The sequence below is a fragment of the Haemorhous mexicanus genome, chromosome Z (assembly GCF_027477595.1).
Source record: "Haemorhous mexicanus isolate bHaeMex1 chromosome Z, bHaeMex1.pri, whole genome shotgun sequence".
NCBI classification, from domain to species: Eukaryota; Metazoa; Chordata; class Aves; order Passeriformes; family Fringillidae; genus Haemorhous; species Haemorhous mexicanus.
In genome coordinates this window covers 76,916,142-76,940,573 of record NC_082381.1, presented here as the reverse complement: position 1 = coordinate 76,940,573, position 24,432 = coordinate 76,916,142, and the positions used below count along the sequence as shown (strand labels likewise).

The following is a 24,432-nucleotide window of genomic DNA, read 5'->3' as shown; positions in this document are numbered from 1 at the left end:
CATAAGCTTTTTGATGGGTAGTCTGACTGGAGATGAAATCTGATTTTTTTTGAGAACTGTATTTTTAGTCAATTCTTATCCAGAATTCTATTCTAATCCCAAGTTCTGTAATATAACATTACTTGTCAAAACATTCAAATACAAATCTAACTGTTCATAAATTCAATACACAGTGGTTGATCAAAGATCAACAGATTTAAGTGAAATATGTAAGTGAACTTACCCATCACTTATTCAACTGCATTTCTGAAATGCCCCAAATATTGGCTGGGCATTTTCTCTAAACTGCAGTTACAGGATAAAGAGGCTGCTTACCTGTTTTGAGGAGCATAACTATTTCTCTTTTTCACAGGGCCGTTTTTCAATGCTTTCTCCCTGGCACGGTCTGCCATCAGGTCCTGGTGCAGGATTATTACACTGGCGAATTCGAGTGCTCTCTCCATTGATGCAGGTGGACCAGGCACTCCAACAGCTCCAGCCTCCATCAGTCACAACTGGTATGAAGACATCATATAGGATTAGGCCATCTACCTCTTTCAAGGCAGACCATGATTCAACTCAGTTATGGTCATTGTGCAGATCATTGCAGCCTCCTGAGCACAACCATCACTAAGATTTGGCATTTTAAAATGCATTTGTCAGTGGCAGTGCTTAAGAACCTTGGGCTTTCAACATTTTTGTCATTCTAGAAAACAAGCTCTAAGGTCCATTTTGGGCACCTGTGCATTAAAAACCTGGCCACAGAGAAGGAATTTACTGCACAGTAAATTTTTTATGTTGTCAGCTGTGGAACTGCATTCTTTTCCCTTTTCCCCAACCTAATATTAAACTAGCACAGTAATTGTGAAACATGATCATGTGCTAGCAGACACCAAGCTTTTGCAGAAAACTGAAGACAAAATAATTTAGGACATGGTGAGATTGCTTTTGCCTGAAATCGGTTTACCACTACTGCACCGGGCTTCAATACTCCTGTGTACTTAAATGAACTTTGTGTCATTCCAAGACACACTAATGTATGTGGGACAGTAAAGTCCAAATTAGAGCACCCTCTTTATGGAAAGAACCCAGTAACTTACCTTACCTTCCACACAGATTTGACAGCAGTAGGTATAAAGGAGTGCTATGAAATGTTTCTGTTCTTATGAAGGCTCTTTTTGTCAGCATATTGTTACAACAGATATGCTCATTTTAGTTTATTTGAAGTATTTACTCACCTTTCACTAATGTAGATTTGGGAATTTGACAAGCAATTCCCTTAAAATAACTTGAGCACAGGCATGTACAGACTCCATCTACCAGCACAAGGGTGCCTCCATTTTTACAGGGTTCACATTTGCATACACTGTATTCAGTAATGTAGTCTTCAATTGCCCTTTCCAAATTTTGTTTCTTTAAATATGCATCTCTTATCTTAACTGGAACAAGTGTATGTATTGGAGAAGGCTGTAGAAGAAAAAAAGCCCATACATAACACACTCTTCCAAAGTTCTGAATCCTTTTGATATAACCATCACTGGAATAAAAATCTGAAGAAACAGTTAAGATAAAGGCAATGTGTGAAAGTTCATTATAAACTCAGAGTCTCGCCTCCATCATAGAACAAAAGCTTTCAAACTGTAAAAAGCCACAGCTTTGAAGAAGCTGTACTTACCCGTTGCTGTATCACTACTGGAGCATCAACCAAAGATTTAGCCCACTCTATGTAATCCTCTACATCAACTGCTTTGGCTCCTCGTAGTAACATTTCTTTGATTTTAACTGAAAAATCAATCTTCCCTCCCTCAACTAAGGAAAGGACATCATCAATGACAGCATTATCATTCATTTCTGCTGCAGAAAAAAAAAGAGGGCAAAGAAGGGTGTTTAATGTCCATGCATCTGGAAGAGCAGCTGTCCTCCTAGTGCAGCCAGTCCCTCTTTGTAAAATGATTATAGAGAGAACCCTTGGTTGTAGCAGAATTCAATATCTCTTTGCTTATACCTCTTATGTGGGAGAAAATCTTTAATTTTGCAATTAAATTAGAAAACCCTAGATCTGAAAGGAAAAAAAGGATAGGGAAAACTGAGACACATTTTGGAGATCACAGTCCTTTGATGACTAGCAAAACATAATGAGTAATTCTACTGTATCCCTTGAGCTAAACCAAAATAGGGCAGGAATTAGAATAGTAGGAGCTTTTGCTTCATAATTAAAATACAAGAGCAGAGCACTAAAAATAGTTCCCTCTTATGCACTTAGTAGTAAATATCCTTCCTTTTTGCAATTTTTATTCCTTGTGAAATGGAATAGAAAAAAGCCCATCTCCAGACACTTACGAGGAGCTGAGGGCAACAATGACAGGCAAGGGAACACAAACAGGGTAATCAGAGAAAGTGAGCCCCTGCTTTGAGTCCTCACAGGCCTGTTCCAGCAGAGCCATTAGACTTGTGGGATGGGGCTGAGGATTAATCAGCAGCAAGATGAGGCAATGGAAAGGCTCTCTGGATGCAAAGAATGGCATTTTGTGATTGCATGAACTTAAATTCTTAGCATATATTTACAGGAGTGCCATTGAAAACGTAAGAGGGGTTCAGGGTGGCTTTGGGAGGAGCAAACTTGAGAAAATAAAGGGATAAAGGCAGATAAAGATTGCATATAGACAAATGACTGGTCTCTGAGCTACTCTGCTGTGTATTGTCCTTCATCTTTGCAGTCTGTCTTGTCCTACCATTAAATTCCATTCTAACCCTTTCCTAGGGTGAAGGGACTCTATTCTGTGTGCATGCATGTGTATAAAGCCCTGTGTGCCAGCAGCCAGAGCTGAACAAAGGCTGATAGGCACCTGGTGTTTGTGGTGGCAACCTCTGGAGCAAGTGACAATATATAGAATCACACAATAATGAAGTTGGAAGAGACCTCTAAGATCATTGAGTCCAACCTATTCCCTAACACCTCAACTAGACTATAGCACCAAGTCCCGTGTCCAGTCTTTTTTTAAGCACATCCAGAGACGGTCACTCTAGCACCTCCCTGGGAAGAGCATTCCAGTACTTTATTATTCTTTCAGTGAAAAACTTTTTCCTAATATCCAACCTAAATCTTCCCTGACGTAGCTTGAGACTATCTCCTCTTGTTCTATCAGCTGCTGCCTGGTGGAAGAGATGGACGCCCACCTGTCCACAACCTCTCTTCAGGAGGTTGTAGAGAGTGATAAGGTCACCTCTAGGCCTCCTCTTCTCCAGGCTAAACAACCTCAGTTCCTTCAAACATTCCTCACAGGACTTGTGTTCCAAGCTCCTCACCAGCCTTGTTGCCCTCCTCTGGACACACTCAAGCGTCTCAACGTCGTTCCCAAACTGAGGGGCCAGAACTGGACACAGCACTCAAGGAGCAGCCTCACCAGCACAGAGTACAGTGCAAGAATGACCTCCCTGCCCCTGCTGGCCACGCAGTTCCTAATGCAAGCCAGGATGCCATTGGCCTTCTTGGTCACCAAGGCACATTGCTGGCTCATATTCAACCGGCTGTTGACCAGCACCCCCAGGTCCCTTTCTGCCTGGGCACTGTCCAGCCACACTGTCCCCAGCTTGTAACGTTGTAGGGGACTTTTGTGGTAAAAATGTAGAACTTAGCACTTAGACTTATTAAACTTCGTGCTGTTGGACTCTGCCCATCCATCCAACTGATCTAAGTCTCTCTGCAGAGCCCTCCTTTCTTCCAATAGATCAACACAAGCTCCCAGCTTGAGGTCATCTGCAAATTTTCTAATGAAGGACTCAATCCCCTTATCCATGTCATCAAGAAAAATATTGAACAGGACTGGCCCCAGCACAGACCCCTGAGGGACACCACTGGTGACTGGCCCCCAGCTGGATGCAGCACTGTTCACCACCACTCTCGGGGCCGGCCATCCAGCCAGTTCCTAACCCAGCAAAGAGTGCTCCTGTCCAAGCCAAGGGCTGCCAGTTTTCCCAGGAGTGTGCTGTGGGAGACAGTGTGAAAGGCCTTGCTGAAGTGCAAATAGACAACATTCACAGCCTTTCCTGCATCCACCAGGTGGGTCACCTGGTCATAGAAGGAGACCAGGTTGGTCAGACATGACCTACCCTACATATGCCAGGGTCTGATGACCAGCAGGTGTCAAGCCACACTAGCAGATGAATACAGGATAAGTGGCTTGGGAGCCAAGTACCAGAGCAGCTGTTGCTGTGGCCTAGATCTGGTGGCTTTCCATGATGCAGTGATAGCAACAGTCAGCAAGGGATGACCAACAGATGTCTTCTACCTGGTCTTCTATAAGACCTTTGATACAGCTCCACACGACTGTCTTATATCCCAGTTGGACACACATGGAGCTGGAGGGTGGACTTACTGGTGGGCAAGAAACTGGCTGGATAAGCACAGCCAGAAGGTTGTGATCAATGGCTCTATGTTTGGGTGGAGGCTGGTGAGGAGTGGTGTCCCTCAGGGCTCTGTTTGGGACTGATTCTCATCAGTAACTTCATCAGCGATAGAGTGGGGTCAGGTGCACCCTCAGAAAGTTTCCAGATGACACAAAACTGAGTCATTAATACCACAGAAGGATTGCATGCCATCCTGAGACACCCAGACAAAATTGAGAAGTGAGCCCACAAAAACCTCATGAAGTTCAGCAGGTCCAAGTGCAAGGTGCTACACCTGGGTCAAGCAATAGCAGGCCTGAGCACAGGCTGGGAGAAGGACCTGTGGAGAGTAGCCCTGCCCAGAAGGACTTGGGGGTGCTGTGGATGAGAGGCTGCACATGCCCCGGCCATGGCACTCACAGCCCAGAGAGCCAAACGTGTCCTGGGCTGCATCCAGAGCCCCTTGGGCAGCAGGGCAGGGGAACTGATGGTGCCCCTCTGCTGTGCTTTCATGAGATCCCACCTGCATTCAGCTCAGGGATCTCTAACACGAGGAAGATGTGGACCCTGTGGAGCAAGTCCAGAGGAGGCCACAGAAATGGACAGAGTGCTGGAAGACATTTCCTATGAAGGACAGGCTGAGAGAAATGGGATTGTTCAGCCTGGAAAAGAGAAGGCTCTGGGGAGACCTCATTGCAGTCTTCAAGTACTTGAAGAGGACTTTTAAAGAGAGAGGAGGGCAATATTTTTACTTGGTTAGATACTGACAAAGAACAAAGAAGAGTGATTTTAAACTAAAAGAGAGATTTAGATTAGATGATCGAAGGAATTTCTTTACTGAGAGAGCAGTGAAGCAATGGAACAGATTACCCAGAGAAACTGTGCCTTGTCCCTGTAAATGTTCAAGGCCAGGTTGGATGGGGCTCTGGACAGCCTGATCTAGTGTGTTGAATCCCTTTCCCTTTCACTGATGTGTTGGAAATCGATGATCTCTAAAGTCCCTTCCAACCCAAACCATTCTATGCTTTTATGTCTCCAGAGTAAGACAAGTGGAGGAGGTGGATATTGGATTTCTAGGCCAAATACTGGAGAGACCTCACAGTTCTGGGTTTGACTGAGATCTTTTCTCATATGAGTGCGCTTCTGTCTAAGGCAACAGGAGGTAAGAGGGTCTAAGGACCAATTGCTGGATTGAGCACCTAGGGCCAGTCCCAAGAGACGTCCACAGTATGTGTGTCTTGGTGTGCATCAGAGAGTCTGCACCAGCAATGGGAGTGGAACTGTGGGCCTGGTGCTATATATCTCTGTCACTAACAAGAGAGGCTAACAATGCAGTTGCTGGTTCAATTGGATATTTAAGGTTAACTGCTGAAGTTATCTGTACTGATTATATATAAATATTGTGGGGGCTGAAGGCGTGTGTTGCCTTGGACAAGGTGGCCTCCAGAGGACCCTCCCAACCCACAATTTTCCTGTGATTCTGAGATATTTCCCTGAAAGACTTCTCCCTGATTAAATGGAGAGGAGAAAAAGACGAAATCATTTGTGCCATTTGTGTTTGCCTGAGCACTGTCTGTATTTTGTCTGTATTTATTTGTGGCCAGTGATGTGTGTGTGTATGTATGTATGCACCATGCTGGTGTGTTCATGTGTGTGCAGGCTGGGAATGGATTCTCAGGCTGTCTTGACTTGGGAGCATGGAAGAACGTGAATCTCACCTGTATTGCTCTACTGGATTTGTCTTCCCCTAGCAGTAATAACTATATTGATTATTCAGGGGAAGCAACTGGTATTATCTTTCCTTAAGCAAAAGATATAGCATAAATCAAGGATATACTTACATTTGTCCATCGCATTAATATGTTCACATTTACCGCTATCAACATTAAAATTGGCTTGTATGTTTTCATATGCAATATTGGCATCTAAGTGATAGCCAAGGCATTTTTTCACATCTTCTACAGTGATTCCTGGAAGTAGAAATAGGTCATTAGATGGATTGAATAAGCATAAATAACAAGATATTATTATTCTTACAGAATACCTTTCAGGCCCATTTCTTGCCATCTATCTTTTACTTTGTCTGTGTAATGAATATGAGGATGACTATAATTGAAATGCCTGAACAGATGCAGGTGAGGTCTGCAGTGACTAGGAAAATACCAAAAAATGGATTTGTGTTTTTCTTTATCTAGTTGAAAGCAGGTTCAAGAAAATGGTTCATGAAAATGGTTCCTTTAGGAACCATTTTTTTCCTTTTATTATATTGAAATTTTGTCTTTTGCAGTTGCTCAGTATTTACTCATTTTATATACTAAATTACTAAATTCTCTCAATCTCTCTCTTCTAACCTCAATTATGTTTCTCCACTCCTTTTCTCCATAAAATTAATCAAGGCCACTGATCTCTTAAAAGTATGCTTTTTTCATTAACTCTGATCAACCTCTACCCACTACTGTTTCCAACATCTCCCTTCTCCTTATCGAACCCAAACCCAGTATCATCTGCCACTTCAGCACTGTATTCAGGAAGAATTTTGCCTAAAATTGGGACTTAAAAAATCCAGAACTACAATCTCGAGGTGATAACAGACTAATAGTGGGAAATGAAAGTGACATATTTGTCCCATGTCCCTTTTCATAGCCTGACTATTTGATAGTAATATTGATATTGGTGGTGCAAGCAGCAGGTGCTCATTTTCTGATCTCCAAAATCAATGTGAGGATTGTCTTTTCTTACTTTATTCCCATGTGATCACTTTAATCCAGCACAAGCCCACATATAACTGAACTGCACATGAGGGAAGATTACATTTCTACTTTCATATATTAATCAGGGCATGGAATATTCCAGTGTGAATGTTCAAAGCTGTGAAATCAATTTCAACACACTCACATGCTTCATGTGGTTTCTAGAAAGCACTTCAATTTATTCCTTGTTTTTTTTGTCACCGCCATACTCTTAGAGTGATTGTTACACAAAAAGTTACCAAATAGCATTTAGGGTTTAGGCAGGTTTTCTTGTCTTTGGATAATATCTCTTGTGAATTATGCAGTTATTGGTAGTGTGTTCACAAGGTTTGTTTAAGTTTTCTTTGGCCCCCTCAGTCACAGACTTAAAGCAGAGACTTCAAATAGTTCTGAATGTTATAAATGTTGACTCTTTTCTCTGTAGTCTCATGTAATTCTATAATGCCACTGGTGTGCCACAAGCAGCATGCACTTTTACTGCTTTCTCAGTATTTTTCCACATACACAGATCTACCATCACATGTGTCTTTGAAAGTCTGGGAACTTGGTCATAGCAAGGCCAAGAGAAAGCATACCTAGTCGAGACATAACATAATTATCCAGCACGTAAACAAGTTCATATTTTCCTCCTACAGTTCCGGAGACTGCATAGTGAGTTCCATAATCTTCTAGGAATTTGAAATACTCCCCCTTGTCATATTCAGCAGGCAGAAATTTTAAATCATCAAGGAAACTATCCGTGAGACGAACATCACGACTCCGAATTTGGAACCTTCCCAGCTGAATCTGTCCTTTTACATGCAGAAAGGTTTGGTTCTGAATGCAGGGAGAAAAAAGAGAAGAGAGTGCTATTCTGGTAGGCAGCACAGCACAAAAAATCTTTTCTGTTTTACTTGTAAAGAAGCTGCTGCAGTTTTCATCATGGCTTTCAATCTAGTATTATGGAAACAGGACAAATGTGTTTTATAAAAATAAGAAAGCTCTCTGATCTAAACTGAGGAAGCAGCAAGAGAGTTATTTTAGTTCTTCCAATTTTGTAGAACTCTTCCCTTATTTCAGCAAGCCCTTTGTGATCTGTTTGACAACAGGTCTCTTGAAGCACAATGCCTCCAAAAAGTGGCTTTCAGATTTTTGTAACATTGAAAAGTAGTTCTACATGGCTTGCTAAATTGCAGAAGCTGCCCACTCAGGTTGGATGGAGTTTCCTCTTTGTTTATAGTCAGAGCAGACCTAAGTTCTCTCTCTTTCTGGATCACTTCCCTGTTATTCTCAGATTGTCAGAAGGAGGGGCACAGCTCCAATTAAAAACAAAACCCTCCTCCCTTTTAGAAAGAAGAGCACAGTTCCAATTAAAAAGAAAAAACCCCAAACCAACATCATAATAGAAAAATTAATGAGGAAAAAACCTCCGTATTATGTATTTGAGCCATATGTACACTGTAAGTCTAGATATAACAACTGATATTTTTGTAAATTACTCTCCAGATGATTTTATATCATATTCTAAATTAGGACCTAGCTACTGCCCATAACTCATGAAATAAAATCTTGTGAAATAGTTGCACTTAAGACTCTAAGGGAACACATGCCTTCCAAACTCCATTATTATTTGCAGTATTTATGTGACTCCTTTAATAGTAGTGCCCAATAGGAGGCATGTAAAAGGGACCTCGCTCCTAACCATTATGTTATCCTGCACCATTAAAAGGATCTTAAATTGCTGACTCAGATGCTGCTTAAGACTGGCAGAAATCTTCAGGTACCCAAATCACTGTGAGGAAGTTTTTGTAGGTGCAATATTCCTGCCAACCAGCATACACAGTTTCTCTCCAGGTGCCTCGAGACACCTCCAGGATTATGACTTTAACTTTCAAGTGGGCCCTGGAGAGGTCTCATGCAGGGACTTTCACTCCGCTACCCTGCAGCCCCGTGACTTTGCAGTGATAGAACTCTTCTTGTGACAGATTGTGATTCATTCTCTGAACTGATTTCTCAGCAAAAGCTTGAGTTCAAAGGTCCTATCACTAGACCATAAGCAGACATTAAAACCCTCTGAGCTATAGAGCTTGATTTTTTTTGTCTGTGAAGATTCATGGTTTGAGCTTTAAATGGTTTGTTTCCATAGCAGGAAAACTCATACCAGTACAAAGGCAATGTTGGGTGCAGCTTATCTGTATTGTGCAGAACTTTGTCTGCAGTATTATTTCAACTAATCAGTGATAAAATTTAGTTTAGCTTTTCCTTATATCTATTGGACCTCCAGAGCTCAGAATAGGTCCTAGACATTAAGACTGACAAACTTGAAAATATTAATTAGTTGAGGTAAATCTAGTATTCCTTGCACAGAGTGAACTTCAGCTCTATGGAGGTGATATGCCTTGTATATGATGGCATATTGTAGTCACAGACCTTGGCATAATGTGTGGAAAATTGTAACCTGATCAGTTAATGCCATTAGCACACAGCTGCTGGATTAGGCCATGATGTTTTGTTCTGCTCATTTTGCCTGAGGAAAAAGTTAATTTTCTTCACAGTGGCTAGCATGGGACCATATTTGGGTTTTGTGCTGAACACAGGTTTGATAACACAGAGATGTTTTTGTTATTGCTGAACATTGCTTACACACAGCCAAGACCTTTTCTTCTTTTTGTACTGCTGTGCTGGCAAGAAGTTGGGGGTGCTTGGGAGGTTGGGGGGTACACAGCTGGGACAGGTGACTCAAATTGATCCAAAAGATTTTTCCATACCTTATGACATTGGGCTCTGCATATAAAGTGTGTTAAAAAAGGAGAAAACGGAGGATGTTTGGAGAGATGGCATTTGTTTTCCCAAATCCAATTACATGTGATAAAGCCCTGCTTTTCTAGAAATGCCTGAACACCTGCTTTCCTGTGGGAAGCAGTGACAGAATTCCTTGTTTGTGTGCATGGGTTTTGTTTTCCTGTTAAACTTTATCTCAACCCAGGAGTACTCTTGTTTTTATTCTTCCCATTATCTCCCCAAGCCTGCTGGTGGGGAAGTGAAGAAGTAGCTGCCTGGGGCTTATCTGCTGCCTGGGATTCAACAACAGCATGTCTAACATCACTTTTTGTGGTCTATTTCATTTGGACCTCACTAAATGCAAAGGCTACTTCTTTACTATCAAATAAAATAGGGTAGAGTCTTTCCACTGTTTCAGAGGGCAGGTAGAGGTACGGCTTATGCACAATCCCAAAATGGGCTTGCTTTTCTTCAGAATGTCTACCAGAACATTCCCTTTAAATATGCTGCGGGGAAGTGCCAGATGGACATTGCTTATGAGAACTAGCACTGATTTAAGTCATGCCAGCAAGTTAGTAAAACTGTGGATTATCTTGTTCCAGAGCTAGTGCCTGTTCCCTATAGCCCTGGCTAGTTTATTAGTACAGATGTACCCACATATCGGAGATTTGACCTTTTGGTCATTATTCCTAAAATTTATTTTGTGTTTATGTAGTATAGGCCTACTCAGTGGCAATTTTTCATCATAAGACTTGATCTAATTTGCCCACATTGCAGTAGATCAGAGCTGCTCTTTAATCAGGATGAGACCAGACATCTCGATCCTTTCTAACACCAAGCCCCTGATGAAGATGAGTGTGCTTGCTAGTCAAAGATAAACAGTGGGAAAAAGAAGATACTTTGAGTTACTATTTGGCCATGTCTGAAATCTTAACCCTATTGTCACCAGTATTTCATTAAAAAAAAATAAAACAAAAAAGCAGCAGCTGACTAGAATACTTAGATTATTATTGCCTAATTCTAACACTGCATAAACTGTACCATTTGTAAAATAGTTACATTAAAACCTTCAGAAGAATTAATCTCACCCTTTCTGTGTAGGTTTGCAGGATGGAACTAAAAGTATAATTCTTTCTGTAGTCATATTTGAAGTTTCCTTTTGAATCATTTTTGTTGCTCCCATCAGTAGGTGTGTATTTCAGAGAGGCGTCAACACTAAAATATTTCTGTTTGTCTATGTAAACCTCTCGTAACATTTTCACACGATCATGGTAGTACACAGATGACAAAGTTTTGTCTGCTTTTGTCTGAGAAAAGATAGAAAAAAGGTTGTATGAGAAAAAAACAGGCAGTAGTTGAAAACTCTATGTAGCACTTTAAAGCTGTACTTTTTACAGAGCATATCAATGCATTTTCTTACAGCTCTTTTTCCTTTTAAAGCAAAACAAATGGAAATAGCACTCCCTCCACAAACTGCCTCATTGGGATCAGTTAGGGGTTCAAAAGTGAACAGAAAGCTGCAGTGACAATAATTTAGTGACTATTAAATCTCAGCATGTAATGCTGTAAAAGAAATATATGTGTGTCAACAGTCCCTTTACATTGTCTACAGCTTCCTTGTGAGTGAAGAGGAGAGGCAGACACTGATCTCTACTCCCTGGTGACCGTGACAGGACCTGAGGGAATGGCCTGAAGTTGTGTCACGGGAAGTTTAGTTTGGATATTAAAAAAGTTTCTTCACCCAGAGGGTGGTTGGGCCCTGGAACAGCTCCCCAAGGAAGTGATCACAGCACCAGCCTGGCAGAGCTCAAAGAAGTGTTTGGAAAATGCTCCCAGGTGTGATTCTTGCAAAGGGACACCTCTCAGGTGTCCTGTGCAAAGCCAGGGGTTAGACTCAATGATCCTTTTGGGTTCCTTCCAGCTCAGGAGATTCTATGACTCTATGTGAGGAAAAATAGTCTCTCTTTCCTAAAACACAATTAAAATTTGCTGAAAGCTCCTGACTTCTGAAATAAGTCAGAATTATGATTGAGCCTTTTTTTCTTACAGCAAACAATAACTAATCCAGTTATTTTAGTATACTTTAGCAGAACATCACATTATAGCAACTGAAAATTGTTATACATCAGAACCAAACATAACCAGAGATCTCTGGATAAGATTTACTCATTTTGGGAAGGACCTGGTTTAAATTTTATTTGTTTTATCAAGTTCCTACTTACAGTAATTAAGAAGGCAAAATTGTGCTCTGATTTCTGAAAAGTGTCTAACAGTTTTTTCAACAATCAGCAACATTTTTGGTGTTCAAACCTCACTAAAAGTCACACTCTGAAACTTAAAAGCCTAACTTTTTTTTTCCCAATGGGACAGAAAAATCATCACTGGTTAAAAAAAAAAAACCAGTAGGACCAGAATATTGTAATATTATGTCTGCCTTTTTATCAGTGGCTTTTACATGTCCTTGAAAATGTAGCTTATTTTGTCTTCTGCCTAGTAAAAGCTGGGTATCGGAATCGTTTGTGTACATCTGTTCATTTCTTCTGCTTGTATTTTAAGCATTCCAGAAAGATAGTTCCATTTATTGTGCAAAGGTGCAGCACAAAGATGTGAGAATTTGTCTGGCATAACTGAGCTTAACTGCCAAAGTAAATGATAACCTCTTTTCCTCTGGACTTCAGCACAAGCTTGAGCCTAAAAAGCTGCTGTCTGGCTCAAGAGATGTGCTGAGTCTTCCAAGAATATTCAATGAGGTGGCATTCAGTTAAACACATCCTGTCATGCAAAGGATTTAAACTTACATTGTAAGTGAGAGCAGCCACATTCCACGGCTTGCGGTAGTATGTCCGTGTGTTCCCATCACGCACCCGCTCACAAAGACCATTGAAAAAGTCATTGTCAAATGGGCTGGCCATTGGCTGCATCCCTAAAACATTGATTCTACAAGAGAAATACAAGAGAAGTTATACCCAAAAGAAGGTGTGTCAGCACAAATGACCTGCCAACTGGAAAAGCTGTATTGTGTCACAGATGGAGACTGTGGAACTGGATAGCTGTGGAACTGGAACTTGCTCCATCCAAGCAACTTGTCTCATCTGTTGTGGTCTCTCATCTGTGTACTGGAGATAGTTACATATTTTGTAAAGTTCTTGAAGGATCATATATGAGAAATAAATAAAAGACATTAAACCTCAAACACGGTGAACACCTTAGGCATAAAAGGAGGTAAAAAACCATTTTTCCTTACCAATATATTTGTAAGAAAAAACATTTGTTCTTGACAAATACATCTGTGAGAAAGCAATCCTTGTAGATTTAAAATGTACATCTCAACAGCTATATGTATTTTTTAATAACTTATATTAATTTGTTTGCTGGTAGGCACTTGTTTGTCAAGTGTGTACAACATCCATCAAATGTTTAGAAGGAGTATGCAGCTACTCCTAGCACTGTCTCTTGTTGTAGGGTGTGACCTAGTGGAATGGCAGCATTTCCTGGAGCATGAGAGGAAATCTAAATCATTACAAAACCAGGGAGGCAGGTGCATCAGCTGTATACCTCTATGTATCTATATACTGATATATAAGAAATACTTCCAAAATTAACTCCTTGGAGGATTCTGTTTATTTTGTTTGCCCTTTTGTTCCTGTTTCATACATTTAAATCTCTTCAGTATTTCCAATATTTACATCTGGCAAATGTATGTGCACATTTCTGAGTGTAGAAAGTGGAAAGCAAGCCATCAAAGTCACCAGTGTCATTACTGCATCTCTAAAGAACATTTTCTCATGCAAGATTTTAGTAACAGATTGTAATAGAAGCTTCTAAAATTGCCTTTATGCTTGGTTTACTTCCCCATGCTAAAAAACCAGCATTTTTGCTCTTGCACAGTAAGAAATTAATTGAAAAGGATGTATAATTTTTATTAAACACACTCTGGTGCTGTAGTATACTTTTATCTTCTGTTCAGTTTGGGTTGCTGCCTTCTAACTTTATTTGTAAATAAACAGTATGTTACATTTTCTTTTTGTTAGAGATGAAAGAAATCCAGCAGGGTCTGAGAACAGAAAGATTCATTTTCAACTTAGATTAATGATGAGTGCTCCTGTAAACAACAAAGATCCGGGAAGTGTACAATGAAATACTGAAAGAAAGCTGTGCATAAAATGTTGTTGCAGTAAGGCATCCCATTATACAAATAATCAAGAGATATTTTCTCCCTTTTATACATGTGTTTTAACAAAGTAATTGACAATTACTGATTGGTTGTGAAACATCATTAGAAACAAATCTATGTATGAAATTTGCATTGAAATAAAATGTAATTTTATTCATGTGACATGTATGTATGATTCTGTTTACTGACCTTACACTGCATGTGTTATGCTCACAAGTATACAAAATAAAATGGTAGTTAAGTGTACTTGCAAAGGCTACTTATAATTTCTGAATACAAATGATCCATATTCCACTTTTGGGAATGTTACTGTGCCCCAGTTTTTTCAGCTGGCTTTGGAGACAATCCCAAACTCTTCACTAGGCCCAATACTGCCTTTTACTACATACCCATGTCCTGCAGTCCTGCCAACTTCAGACACATCGATATCATGGTTTCGACATGGTGACCGTGGGTCAGATTCACAGTCATCTTCATCAGAATAGTCTCCACAGTCATTATCTACATTGCACACAAGTCTTCGCTTTATACATCGACCTGATCAAGGAATAAAACATTGCCTGAATGCATTTTATCAAGATGGACTATAAATGGCACCCTCAGCTACTCTTTATTAAGGTCTTTCTCTATGTATATTTCTACTGCTGTCTGGAGGGATTAAAATCCTATGCTCTGCCACTTTCAAATGAAAACACCCTGCATACTACTGTTATATGTAAGTTAGTACGATGACTGAGAAAAGTAAGTTGCAGGAGAACTGCTGTCGTCTGAAGAAAATTGTTGCATCCTAGGCTGTTCTAAGTAAAGATCAAATATTTGGTTGGTTGGGGTTTTATTATTTGTGTTAAGAGAATACAGGGAAATATCTATTCAACATCAACAAAAATTTTTTTCTAAATCATTTAAATTGTTGCTGTTTGGGCTATATTATTTGAGTAATATGGACATTTAATGTCCAAAACTGTATTGATTTGTGCTCTAAAGAAACAGGGAAGTAGTAACTTTTCTGAGTTTACATATCACAAGTTTTACAAAAATGCATGGTTTTTTTTTTTTTCCTACAGGATTTAAAGACATTAGTAAATTTGTTGTAGCATAATAAATCAACACTTTGATATCATCAACCTCACCTGTAAATGCCCCACAGTCTCTGTGAATTAGTAGTTAAAGGTTTACTTTCTAATTTTCAATTGCTTTATTTGCACTTTTCAGTGTTTGAGTTAAAAAAAATACAAAAATTGGCTTGGAACTTCAAATTCACTTCCCATCTTTCTGCTTTTGTTTTGACTAGTTTCTGCTACTATTAATTTTTCCTACTTTATTTTGATTTCTCATGAATCTTGAGCTCTATATTCGTATGCCTTGTATCACTTTACAAATTTATCTTATTTTGGATCTAGATGCATGTTGGTCTCCAACTAGCATTTATCATGCCAGTTAGATTGGTAAACTTCCATATCCATTCTGTTAAGATTCCTTCAGTCCTAGGTTTTTTTTTTTTTCCTGGTGATTTTTTGTAAAACCTAGTGATCCAGTAGCAAGTGGAGCAGTTAAGCTAGAAGAAGGGATATGGTCAGGATGGTCAGCTTCTAACCATGGAGTAGAAGTTACAGAAGTATTTAAACTAGGGGCAAATTAAAATGGAAGATGGCAGGAGTGTACCCCTTCTTAAGTGGTTTTGCTGCTGTGGTTTTGGCATTGCGATTTTGAGCCCACCTGTCCATGGATTCTTTTTAAGTGCTAGCATGAGGCTGATCTAACTTATTCACAGAACTAAAATGTGGTTTCTGAGTTACTGCTTTACTTGCTATGACATGAAAACAAAACCTACCTGAACTGCACTGAAAATCAGCACCACAGTCTGGTTCTGGTTCTTCAGGACAGGCTTTGCTGGTTTTACAGGTCTGTGTGTCTCCTAGGGCCTCCAGGCATGCTTTTCCACCAAACTGCCCAAATCTTTCAATACGTCTGGAGCGAAACTTGAAAGAAAAATAACACTATTAATGTTGCTCAGAGAGAAAAGAGAACTCTACCAGAACTTTAGGGCTTCCAGCTGAACTTAGAGCTTTTCAAAACTAAACATCTTTGGTGAAATTTTTGTTGAAAATCCACAGGCAAAATTAATGAATAAAATAACATTTAAATAATAATTATGATTATTAGTACTTAGCTAGTATGTAAATATGCTAATTTTCACTTATTTCACTTGTTTATCTCTCTCCAGTGTGAAAAAGAATAATTTATATTTCGTATGTTTTCAAGTTTTTGATTTTTTTAAAGCCCTAAAAGAACACCCCTAAGAAAATAAAAATTTGCTGTGGAAAAGAAATTGTGGTGGGGTTTTTTTGGTTGTTTTCTTTTTTTGGTTGGGTTTGTTTTTTTTTTTTTTAATTTAAAAAGGGGAAAATGTATTGAAAAATAAAGTTTTAAACAGAAACAGACATATGACAAAAATAAAATAGATACTTTCTATGAAAAAACTTTTTGAATTAGAACACTTGAGCAGTATTTCACACCTGGATGTAGTATTCTCTTACTCAATGGCTTCAAAATCTGACATTATTATGGGTTTCATCAGATCATGAACATACAGTATTAAGAACTGAAATCTGACACTTTCTTATAACCAACAGGCAGACAGATATCCATTTGGTTGTGACTTTGGAACAAAGACTTCCAAGGACAGCTTACCCTTTGATTGGTGCATGGGTCACAGGGCCCCCACGTGCTCCAGCTGCTCAGTTTGCAGTCTATTGGAGATGGAGCGTTCAATTCCCTTGTTCCCCTGTGGAAAGCTTTTTCTGAAGAGCTGTCAGACAAAACATTCCAGTACAGTCCTGAGCAGTGCACTAAAATCACTTGAGTTTGTATTTAAACCATAGACCAATGTTTTGGAGCATCTTCAAGCTGATTTCTGTTTCACTTTCATAGCAGTACTTAGATGTATCAACGGCTGCCTAATATTAAATTCTTTGGTGGTTTAAAATTACACTAAAAACAACTTTGAAGACTTAATAAGCCAGGTTTTCCCCCTTTTTTTAGATCTTTGTGCATTCAAATGCTCATCTGGAGCATGAATGAATGCTCTTCATGTTATTGAAGAGAATGAAACAATAATACACAGAAAACATCTGCACTCTCCTCTTCAAACAGTGGTTGTGCTCCCCAATATGTGAAGCTAAAGACTGGCACATCACAAATGGATGTAGCACTTCAATACATCTTGGTGATTTTAGCATCAATTGACTTTGATGGTGTTGATCTTAACCCTGGATAAAAGCATAAATGCCTTCCAGAGCTGAAGAAAACTCATAAACAAAGGTATTACTTGGTACCGGAGTAACTAACTTTGCTAGAAAAAACAGACATGTTCAGCTTGCCAAGTTGAATACTCCTGTAGTTAGGCCTATTTTTTTGAAAGTGACTTGTCATTTTGGTGCTCAGTTTTAAATATCATCAAACTTCCAGTTCTCAGTACATGTGAGGCCATTACTTAATAGAAATCAAGTTTCCTTAAAGCACCCACTGGTAGATATTAAAAACTGACGCATTATAGCATCAACTTGATTTATATCAAGTTTAAAAGCCAAGGCTATTGGTTTACTCGTGGTCTTATCTTCAGTAAATAGCAGAGGAATGAAGGAACATTGAAGTCTGACTTGCCTTTTTAATTTTAGTAACTTACTCCAGTTTGGCTTTTCATGATGATTATTCATTCTCTGTGAAGCAATTCTCTCTGAATCTCTCCAAGTTAAGGCTCTTGCCTCTGGTCTACAATGGGACCTTCCTTGCTGGTTGGCAGATCTGCGGCTCCTGCAGTGTGAGGTACCTATGGGTTTTCACTGCAGGCAGGGCTTTGCCCTCTGCTCTTTGACCTCCTTACATTGTACAAATATCGCAGGGGTACAAACAAATGTAACCTGATTCCATAAGATTAAGAAATCTGCAGTTTGGACAACAAAGGCATAGCAGTTGGTCCAACTTTCTGGTGCTATTATTCTGTGTTAAGTTTGCATATGTACTAAGTTGTTTTTGAGAAAATAAATCTACCTCTTTTCAGCTATTAACCTGAAAGCTTAACCAGCTCAGGGATCACAGACTTGCCCAAAATTTTGCTATGACAGCTTTTAAACATAGAAATAGGCTACCCAGGGAAGTGGTAGAATGTCCTTCCTTGGAAATATGCAACACTATTGTCAGGACTCCTGGATAAGCTAATCAAAAGTACTGCTTTGAACAGAAGAACTCCGGAAGTTCCTTTCAACCTAGACTTTTCAATATATTCAGGAAATTCTGGAAAGTTGTATTGTATTTGAAATTTGATGTAGCTCCCTAGCCTCTTCAAAATCAACTCTTCCATCTGTAAGTAGGTCATCTTACAGGTACCCCATACTAAGCAAGTAATTCTAAAAATGTTTCTGTACAGTTTTCTATGTATTTCCCACTACTTAGCATGACAGCAACATCAACAGTGTGAAAAAATGAAAATCTACTGCTCTGCTGAATGGATGTGAATCAGCTTTTCCTTTCTGTATCTCCAGGATGCCTTTCCATCTTCTTAATGATGGAAGACTGCAAACCTCTGAGTAACAAAATCTATTCTGGCATCTTGGGTTGAATACTGACAGGCTGTCCTTAAAGACAGTAGGAGTGAGAAACCTTAGATGCTAGACCTATAAGATATATTGACACATCTGCTGGGGTGTCTGGAAGCAGATAGTTATCTAATTCCTAGCAATTACCAAGAATTCTGATGTTAGACAAATTTACACTGAAATATATTTCTGAACTTTTACACTATTGCTGTAAAAATAGAGCCAAAACCATTTACAGGCAGTAAGGATTAATCATGGAAAGCAGCCATATGCCTAAAAGAGCAATCAAGCTACTTCACATTCTAAAGATTTTCCCAGAGATTGTTGTAAGGCATTATTTAGAGTCTAAAATAAAAATCACAGGCAGAAAAGACTGAGTTGAAGTCTCCAATGCAAATGGAAGCCTTGCCATCACCTGTCTGCAAACTAGAAGTGATGGTAGTCTCTCACTGACCTTCAGGTAGCAATATTTTTCACATAATTAAAGATCTTTTCCAACCTAAGTGATTCTATCATTTTGTGATAATCACAATTTAGCAACTTTACAAAGAAAATTCATTGAATGATGTGCACACACCCATGGGCCTTCTCCAGCAGAGTGTATGAGGTTCACATGATTTGCTGCAGATTTAGCTTTAGGGTTTTGAATTTACTTGAGGTTAGATAAACAAAAAACAAAACAAAAAAAAATCAGAAAAATCTCATTGCAAATGATTCATAAACTCTGAAACACCACTAATGCATCCACTGTTAAGATTATCTGGGAAATCAAAGGGACATATATTCAACAACATTGTTTAAAAGAATCAAGATACTGCAAAAATTTGCAAACTTGTCATCTCCACTTTAAATTTGAAGAAAAAGTGTTATTGGAAAACCACATTGAAACAGAAGCTGTCACACAATTTAAATAGGAAACTAGGTAAAAACATTTCAGCTACTGAAGAACATCACTGAACGTGACAGTTGAGAGCACAAACTTCAGAGGTGGGCATGGAAATCAAAATACCTTCTTTGCTACTCTTTATTGAGAGGTTTGAGGGACAGAAGAGTACTCTTTGGAAAGCAAAAGCCATTTCACAATCAGTACACAGAACAGTTGGCACCTTGTCTTGGATTGCACAGTACACTCTAAACACCCACAGGCCACACTGCTCTGGTGATTTGTTGTTGAGTCATACTTCAGAAGAGAGAGCTGCTGACTTCATCTGTTACAAAAGGGATGACTCAAAAAAGAGTCTTGATTTGATAATTATCACTCACCATGAAATAAGGCATATCTCTCTTGAATTTGAAGACATGATACCATCAAATGAGAGCATAACTTTGCTAACAGTAGTTGCCAGCACCATGGCCTTGGGTATGCTGAGGAGCCAAGCTGCTGGCCAATGTTGCCTGTTATGGATTCTCTCTAATAATCAAATATGTCTGGACCATTTCTAACTGAGCATGCTAAACCTGTGCTTTAATTGGATCTGCATGTCAAAATAAAAATAACCATCAAAACATAAGGAGCAAGTGGTTGCCCAATCTAGTGGCCTTCCATGGTGGAATGCCTCTGTCAGTGGACAAGAGAAGGGCTGCAGATGTCATTTATCTGGACTTCTGTACAGGCTTTGACATGGTCCCTCACAACATTCTTCTCTCTGAATTGGAGAGACATGGATCCAATTCCATACTGATAGATGGATAAGAAAGTGGTTTTATGGTGACATCCAGAGGTTAGTGGACAATGGCTTGGAGTCCCAGGGACATCAGTGACAAGTGGTGTCCCTTAGGAGCCCATACAGTGATGAGTGTTATTTGATAACTTAATTAATGACACAGATGAAGGTATTGAGTGCACCCTGCTAATTAGCAGATGACACCAAGCTGAGTGGTGCTGTTGACACTTCTGAAGGATGAGATACCATCCAGAGGGACCTGAACAAGCTCAAGAAGTGGCCCTCGGGAATCTGATGAGGTTTGACAAGGCCAAGTGCTGGTGCTGCACCTGGGTAGGAACAATCTCTGGTATCAGCACAGGCTGGGCATGGACAGCCCCAGAGCAGCCCTGCCCAGGACTTGGGGTGCTGTGGGTGAGAGGCTGCACATGCCCTGCCATGGCACTCACAGCCCAGAGAGCCAAATGTGTCCTGGGCTGCATCCAGAGCCCCGTGGGCAGCAGAGCAAGGAGGGGATTCTGCCCCTCTGCTCTGCACTGCTCTGCTCTGTTGAGAACCCCCTGGAGCACTGTATCCAGAGCTGGGGTCTGAACAGGAAAGACTTGGACCTATCAGAGAGTCCAGGGGAAGCCACTGAGATGATCAGAGGCATGGAGCACCTATCCTGTGAGAAAAGGGTGAGAGAATTGGGATTGTTCAACCTGGAAAGAGGCAGCATAGGAGTTAACTCACTGCAGCCATCCCATATCTGAAGGGACCCTACAAGAAAAATGCAGAGTAACTTTTTACAAGAGCATGGAGTGACTGCATAAAGGGGAACAGATTAGAAGAGAGTAGGTTTAGTTATTAAGAGGAGGTTTCCTGTTGTGAGGGTAGTGAGGCATTGGCACAGCTTGCTCAGAGGAGTTGTGGATGCCCCATCCATGGAAGCATTTAAAGCCAAACTGGATGGAGCTCTGAGCAACCCTATCTCATGAAAGGGTGTGTCCCTGTGCTCAACTGGGACTCACAGCACAGAGAGCCAAACTTGTCCTGGGCTGCATCCAGAGCAGAGGCAACCTTCAAGATCATTTTGTCCCCACCTTCCTGGCATGTGCTGGGACACCTCCCACTAGACCAAGGTTGCTCAAAGTCTCACCCAACCTGGCTTTGAACACTCACAGTGTTGGTAATCCATAGCCTCCCTGAGCAACCTGTTCCAGTGTCTCACCATGCCTACAGTGAAGAACTCCTTCCTAATATCTACTATAATTGCCCCTCATTTAGAGTGCACCTATTATTCCTCATCCTATCACTGTAGTTCCTATCACTCCAGGTACTCTGTAGGCACCTTCAGATACTGGAAGTTCTGGGGACTATAAGGTCTCCACACAACCTTCTCTTCTCCAGGCTGAACAGCCCCAACTTTCTCAGTTGTAGTTGTAGGGGAGGTGCTTCAGTCTTCTAAATAACATCGTGGCTTCCTCCGGACTTGCTTCAACATATATCTATTATAAGGCTCACATTTTTTAATCACTAAGTTTTTACCATTCTTGCGAATTACAAATTTCTGGTAGAGCAGCTCTGTAGGTTTTTTTTACATGACTATTTGGTAGGGACTAGGCCTTTGCTCTCTGTGGACAGAGAGCAACAGACAACTTCCCCAGGCGTTTTCCTGGGGAAGGCTGTGTGTAGATCAGAGGAAAGAATGAGAAACAATTCTTATTTCTACTTGCTGCACCTGTTGTTGTGCACGTGTGGAAGGTGTTATGGAGATTTGTTTACCAAATGGTGTTTTCTTATGATGGATGGTGTTTTGAGGGATTGACCAATTGGGTCAAAGATGTGTTGGACTATGTGTAAGGGTTACAAGCTTCTTAATAAGTAAAATATAATATAGTAGAATAAAGCAATTGATCAGCCTTCTGCAATCATGGAGTCAGTACTAATTATTATTATAATTATTAACTCCTCCTAGTGATACTTGCAGTGAAAACACAAAAGCTGTATTTCCAAATATTAGAAATAGCTAGTCTAGACTAAATATTAAGAGAAGCACTGTCAGCATGAAATTGTTCAGCCTCAGGAAGAAATAGATTGAGATTAGGTATTTTCACACAGCATGCAACAGAAAAAAGGTACCTGAGCTTTACTTGCCTGCAAAAATATGCCTTCAACTGCTTCAATGGGCATCTTTATTGTGTCACATATATCCAAAATACACAAATAAATCATTGCTATCTGACTTCTTAAAATACAGCAAGAAGTAGGGTTTTTTTCATAGGATATCTGAGCAAGGTACCATTGGAAATATCCACACTGGGTGTTTATGGTCTGTATCAGAGAAATGAAACAGTGGAGACACCTGCAGAAGAAAAAGAACACTTACCTTCTGCTTTCCTGCCAAATTGAGGCAACTGTCTCTGCATTGCATAGTATGGCTATAAGCTGCAGAATAACATGCATGGTTCTCATTTTGTAGGTGAGCAGTGCAGAATTATTGTGACTGAACTTGTAATTTATTTATTTGTTCCTTTAGTCATTTATTACCAAGAGAACAAACAAAAACCAGTGTGTACTGAAGAATGCCAGTAACTGCCCAAAACTGCCTTACTGTAAGTGCTCTAAAGTCCACTTTTCAGAAAATTCCACTTCTTCCCTGAATGGGGAAATACTGTGAAGCACTTGCAAGGTTAAAAATAAACCAAATTTTGTACAACAGTATAGGAAAGACATTATGTATTGAATTAAGAGAACCATTAACTGCCTAGTGAAAAAGTTGTTGTAACTGTGACTCATGTAAAAAACAAATAGTTCCTAAAGCAGAGCTGTTTACAAGAGCAAGTTCAGTGCATAACAGCTTTGGAATCCTCATTTGGAGTACTGCAGGACCAAAGTACCAAGATTCTTCTTTTATTCCTTCCCCAGCCAATATAAAAGAACAGCATATTTTTTTGTAGATTTGAATGAGACTAAAACTCTTTTAGCTTTCACTCTGTCACAAAAATTCAAACCACAAGCCAGCTCTTTAGAAGACCATTTCTTTTCAGTGGTTTGCTGTAATCCAGATCTAAGGCCTCATGTGTTGGACACAGTCACAAGTCACTCATAAAAACCTTCTGTTTAGCTGTTAAGAATTACATATCTGGATACAATCTTAAAATAATCATCTGAGGTAAACACTTTCCAAATTACCATGGGTAATTGAAAAATACAATAGAAGCAGTTTTATTTTTCTCTAGTCCCTGTTTTTTGTGGCAGGGTGAGGGGAGTGTGTAAAGTAAGGCAGGCAAATTTCCCCCCTGATCAAACCTTAATTTGATTATTTCATTTAAGGAAATCTTCATCTTCTGCAGCCTCAGTCCAGCTTCTTTATTGTAACTGGACTCAGAGTCCAGTTACAATAAACTCATTTGTTAGGGAAGAATGCAAGACACAGACACTTGTAATATTGTAGTGTTTCATCAAAACTGCTATTACAGTTCATGGTTCTTTAAGACAGAGACTCAGAGTAAACAACTATTCAAAGTTAGCTAGCAGACCAGCAAGGGTCTTTGGCCAGCTTGTAGGAGGTCCTGGTGAGCAGGATTCACTGCATCCTGATGGCGATTTCAAAATCTGAACAACAGTCATTTAAATCCTTACTCAAATGCTGGTAAACATATTCCTTCATATTGGCATTAAGGCAGTCAATTGTCCTTTTATTTTTAATACTAAATTATATGCTGCATTGCAGTCAAGAAAATAAAGCAAAAAAACCAAAAACAAACAAAGCCACAAAACAAAAAAAGCCAACCAACCAAAATCCCCCCAAACCAAACAAAACCAGAAAACACCCCCAAAAGCCCCACTGTGATTCTGTAAACCCCCTTAAGACCTATGTTTCCAGCTGGATAACAAATCCTTGCAATGAGTTGTTTTTAACCCCTTAACCATCAAACAATATTAGAAATAAGAAGAAAAGTCTAAACCAGCAGCTTACTAATAGATTTAAAAAGAATAAATCCATCTCTGTTAAAGGAGTTATAGAATTTCTTCTGAACACAAGATGTTCTAATTGAGATTTCCCAGCATCAGTTTAGATCTCCTGCAAAGCTGGAATATACAAGCTGAATTACTGAAACATCTGAGTGCAGTGCAATTTA

The 24,432-nt window shown here is 39.7% G+C and overlaps 1 protein-coding gene across 3 annotated transcripts; it reads right to left on the bottom strand.

The window, feature by feature from the left end:
- Positions 1 to 315: 315 nt before the first annotated feature.
- On the bottom strand, positions 316 to 22,797 carry C9 (complement C9). 3 transcript variants are annotated; one of them, XM_059873549.1, is made up of 11 exons: positions 22,677 to 22,797; positions 16,741 to 16,858; positions 15,881 to 16,028; positions 14,439 to 14,586; positions 12,674 to 12,812; positions 10,964 to 11,182; positions 7,691 to 7,931; positions 6,207 to 6,335; positions 1,655 to 1,833; positions 1,218 to 1,446; positions 316 to 494 (listed from the first exon to the last, which is right to left on the bottom strand). In XM_059873549.1, exons 1-11 carry the CDS (start codon positions 22,760 to 22,762, stop codon positions 334 to 336), a joined length of 1,797 nt encoding a protein of 598 aa, XP_059729532.1. In that variant the 5' UTR covers positions 22,763 to 22,797; the 3' UTR covers positions 316 to 333. The 3 variants fall into 3 exon arrangements, with proteins under 3 accessions (XP_059729532.1, XP_059729533.1, XP_059729534.1); XM_059873550.1 differs by having other exon boundaries at positions 16,741 to 16,834; positions 22,677 to 22,796; XM_059873551.1 differs by lacking the exon at positions 10,964 to 11,182 and having other exon boundaries at positions 22,677 to 22,794.
- Positions 22,798 to 24,432: the final 1,635 nt, after the last annotated feature.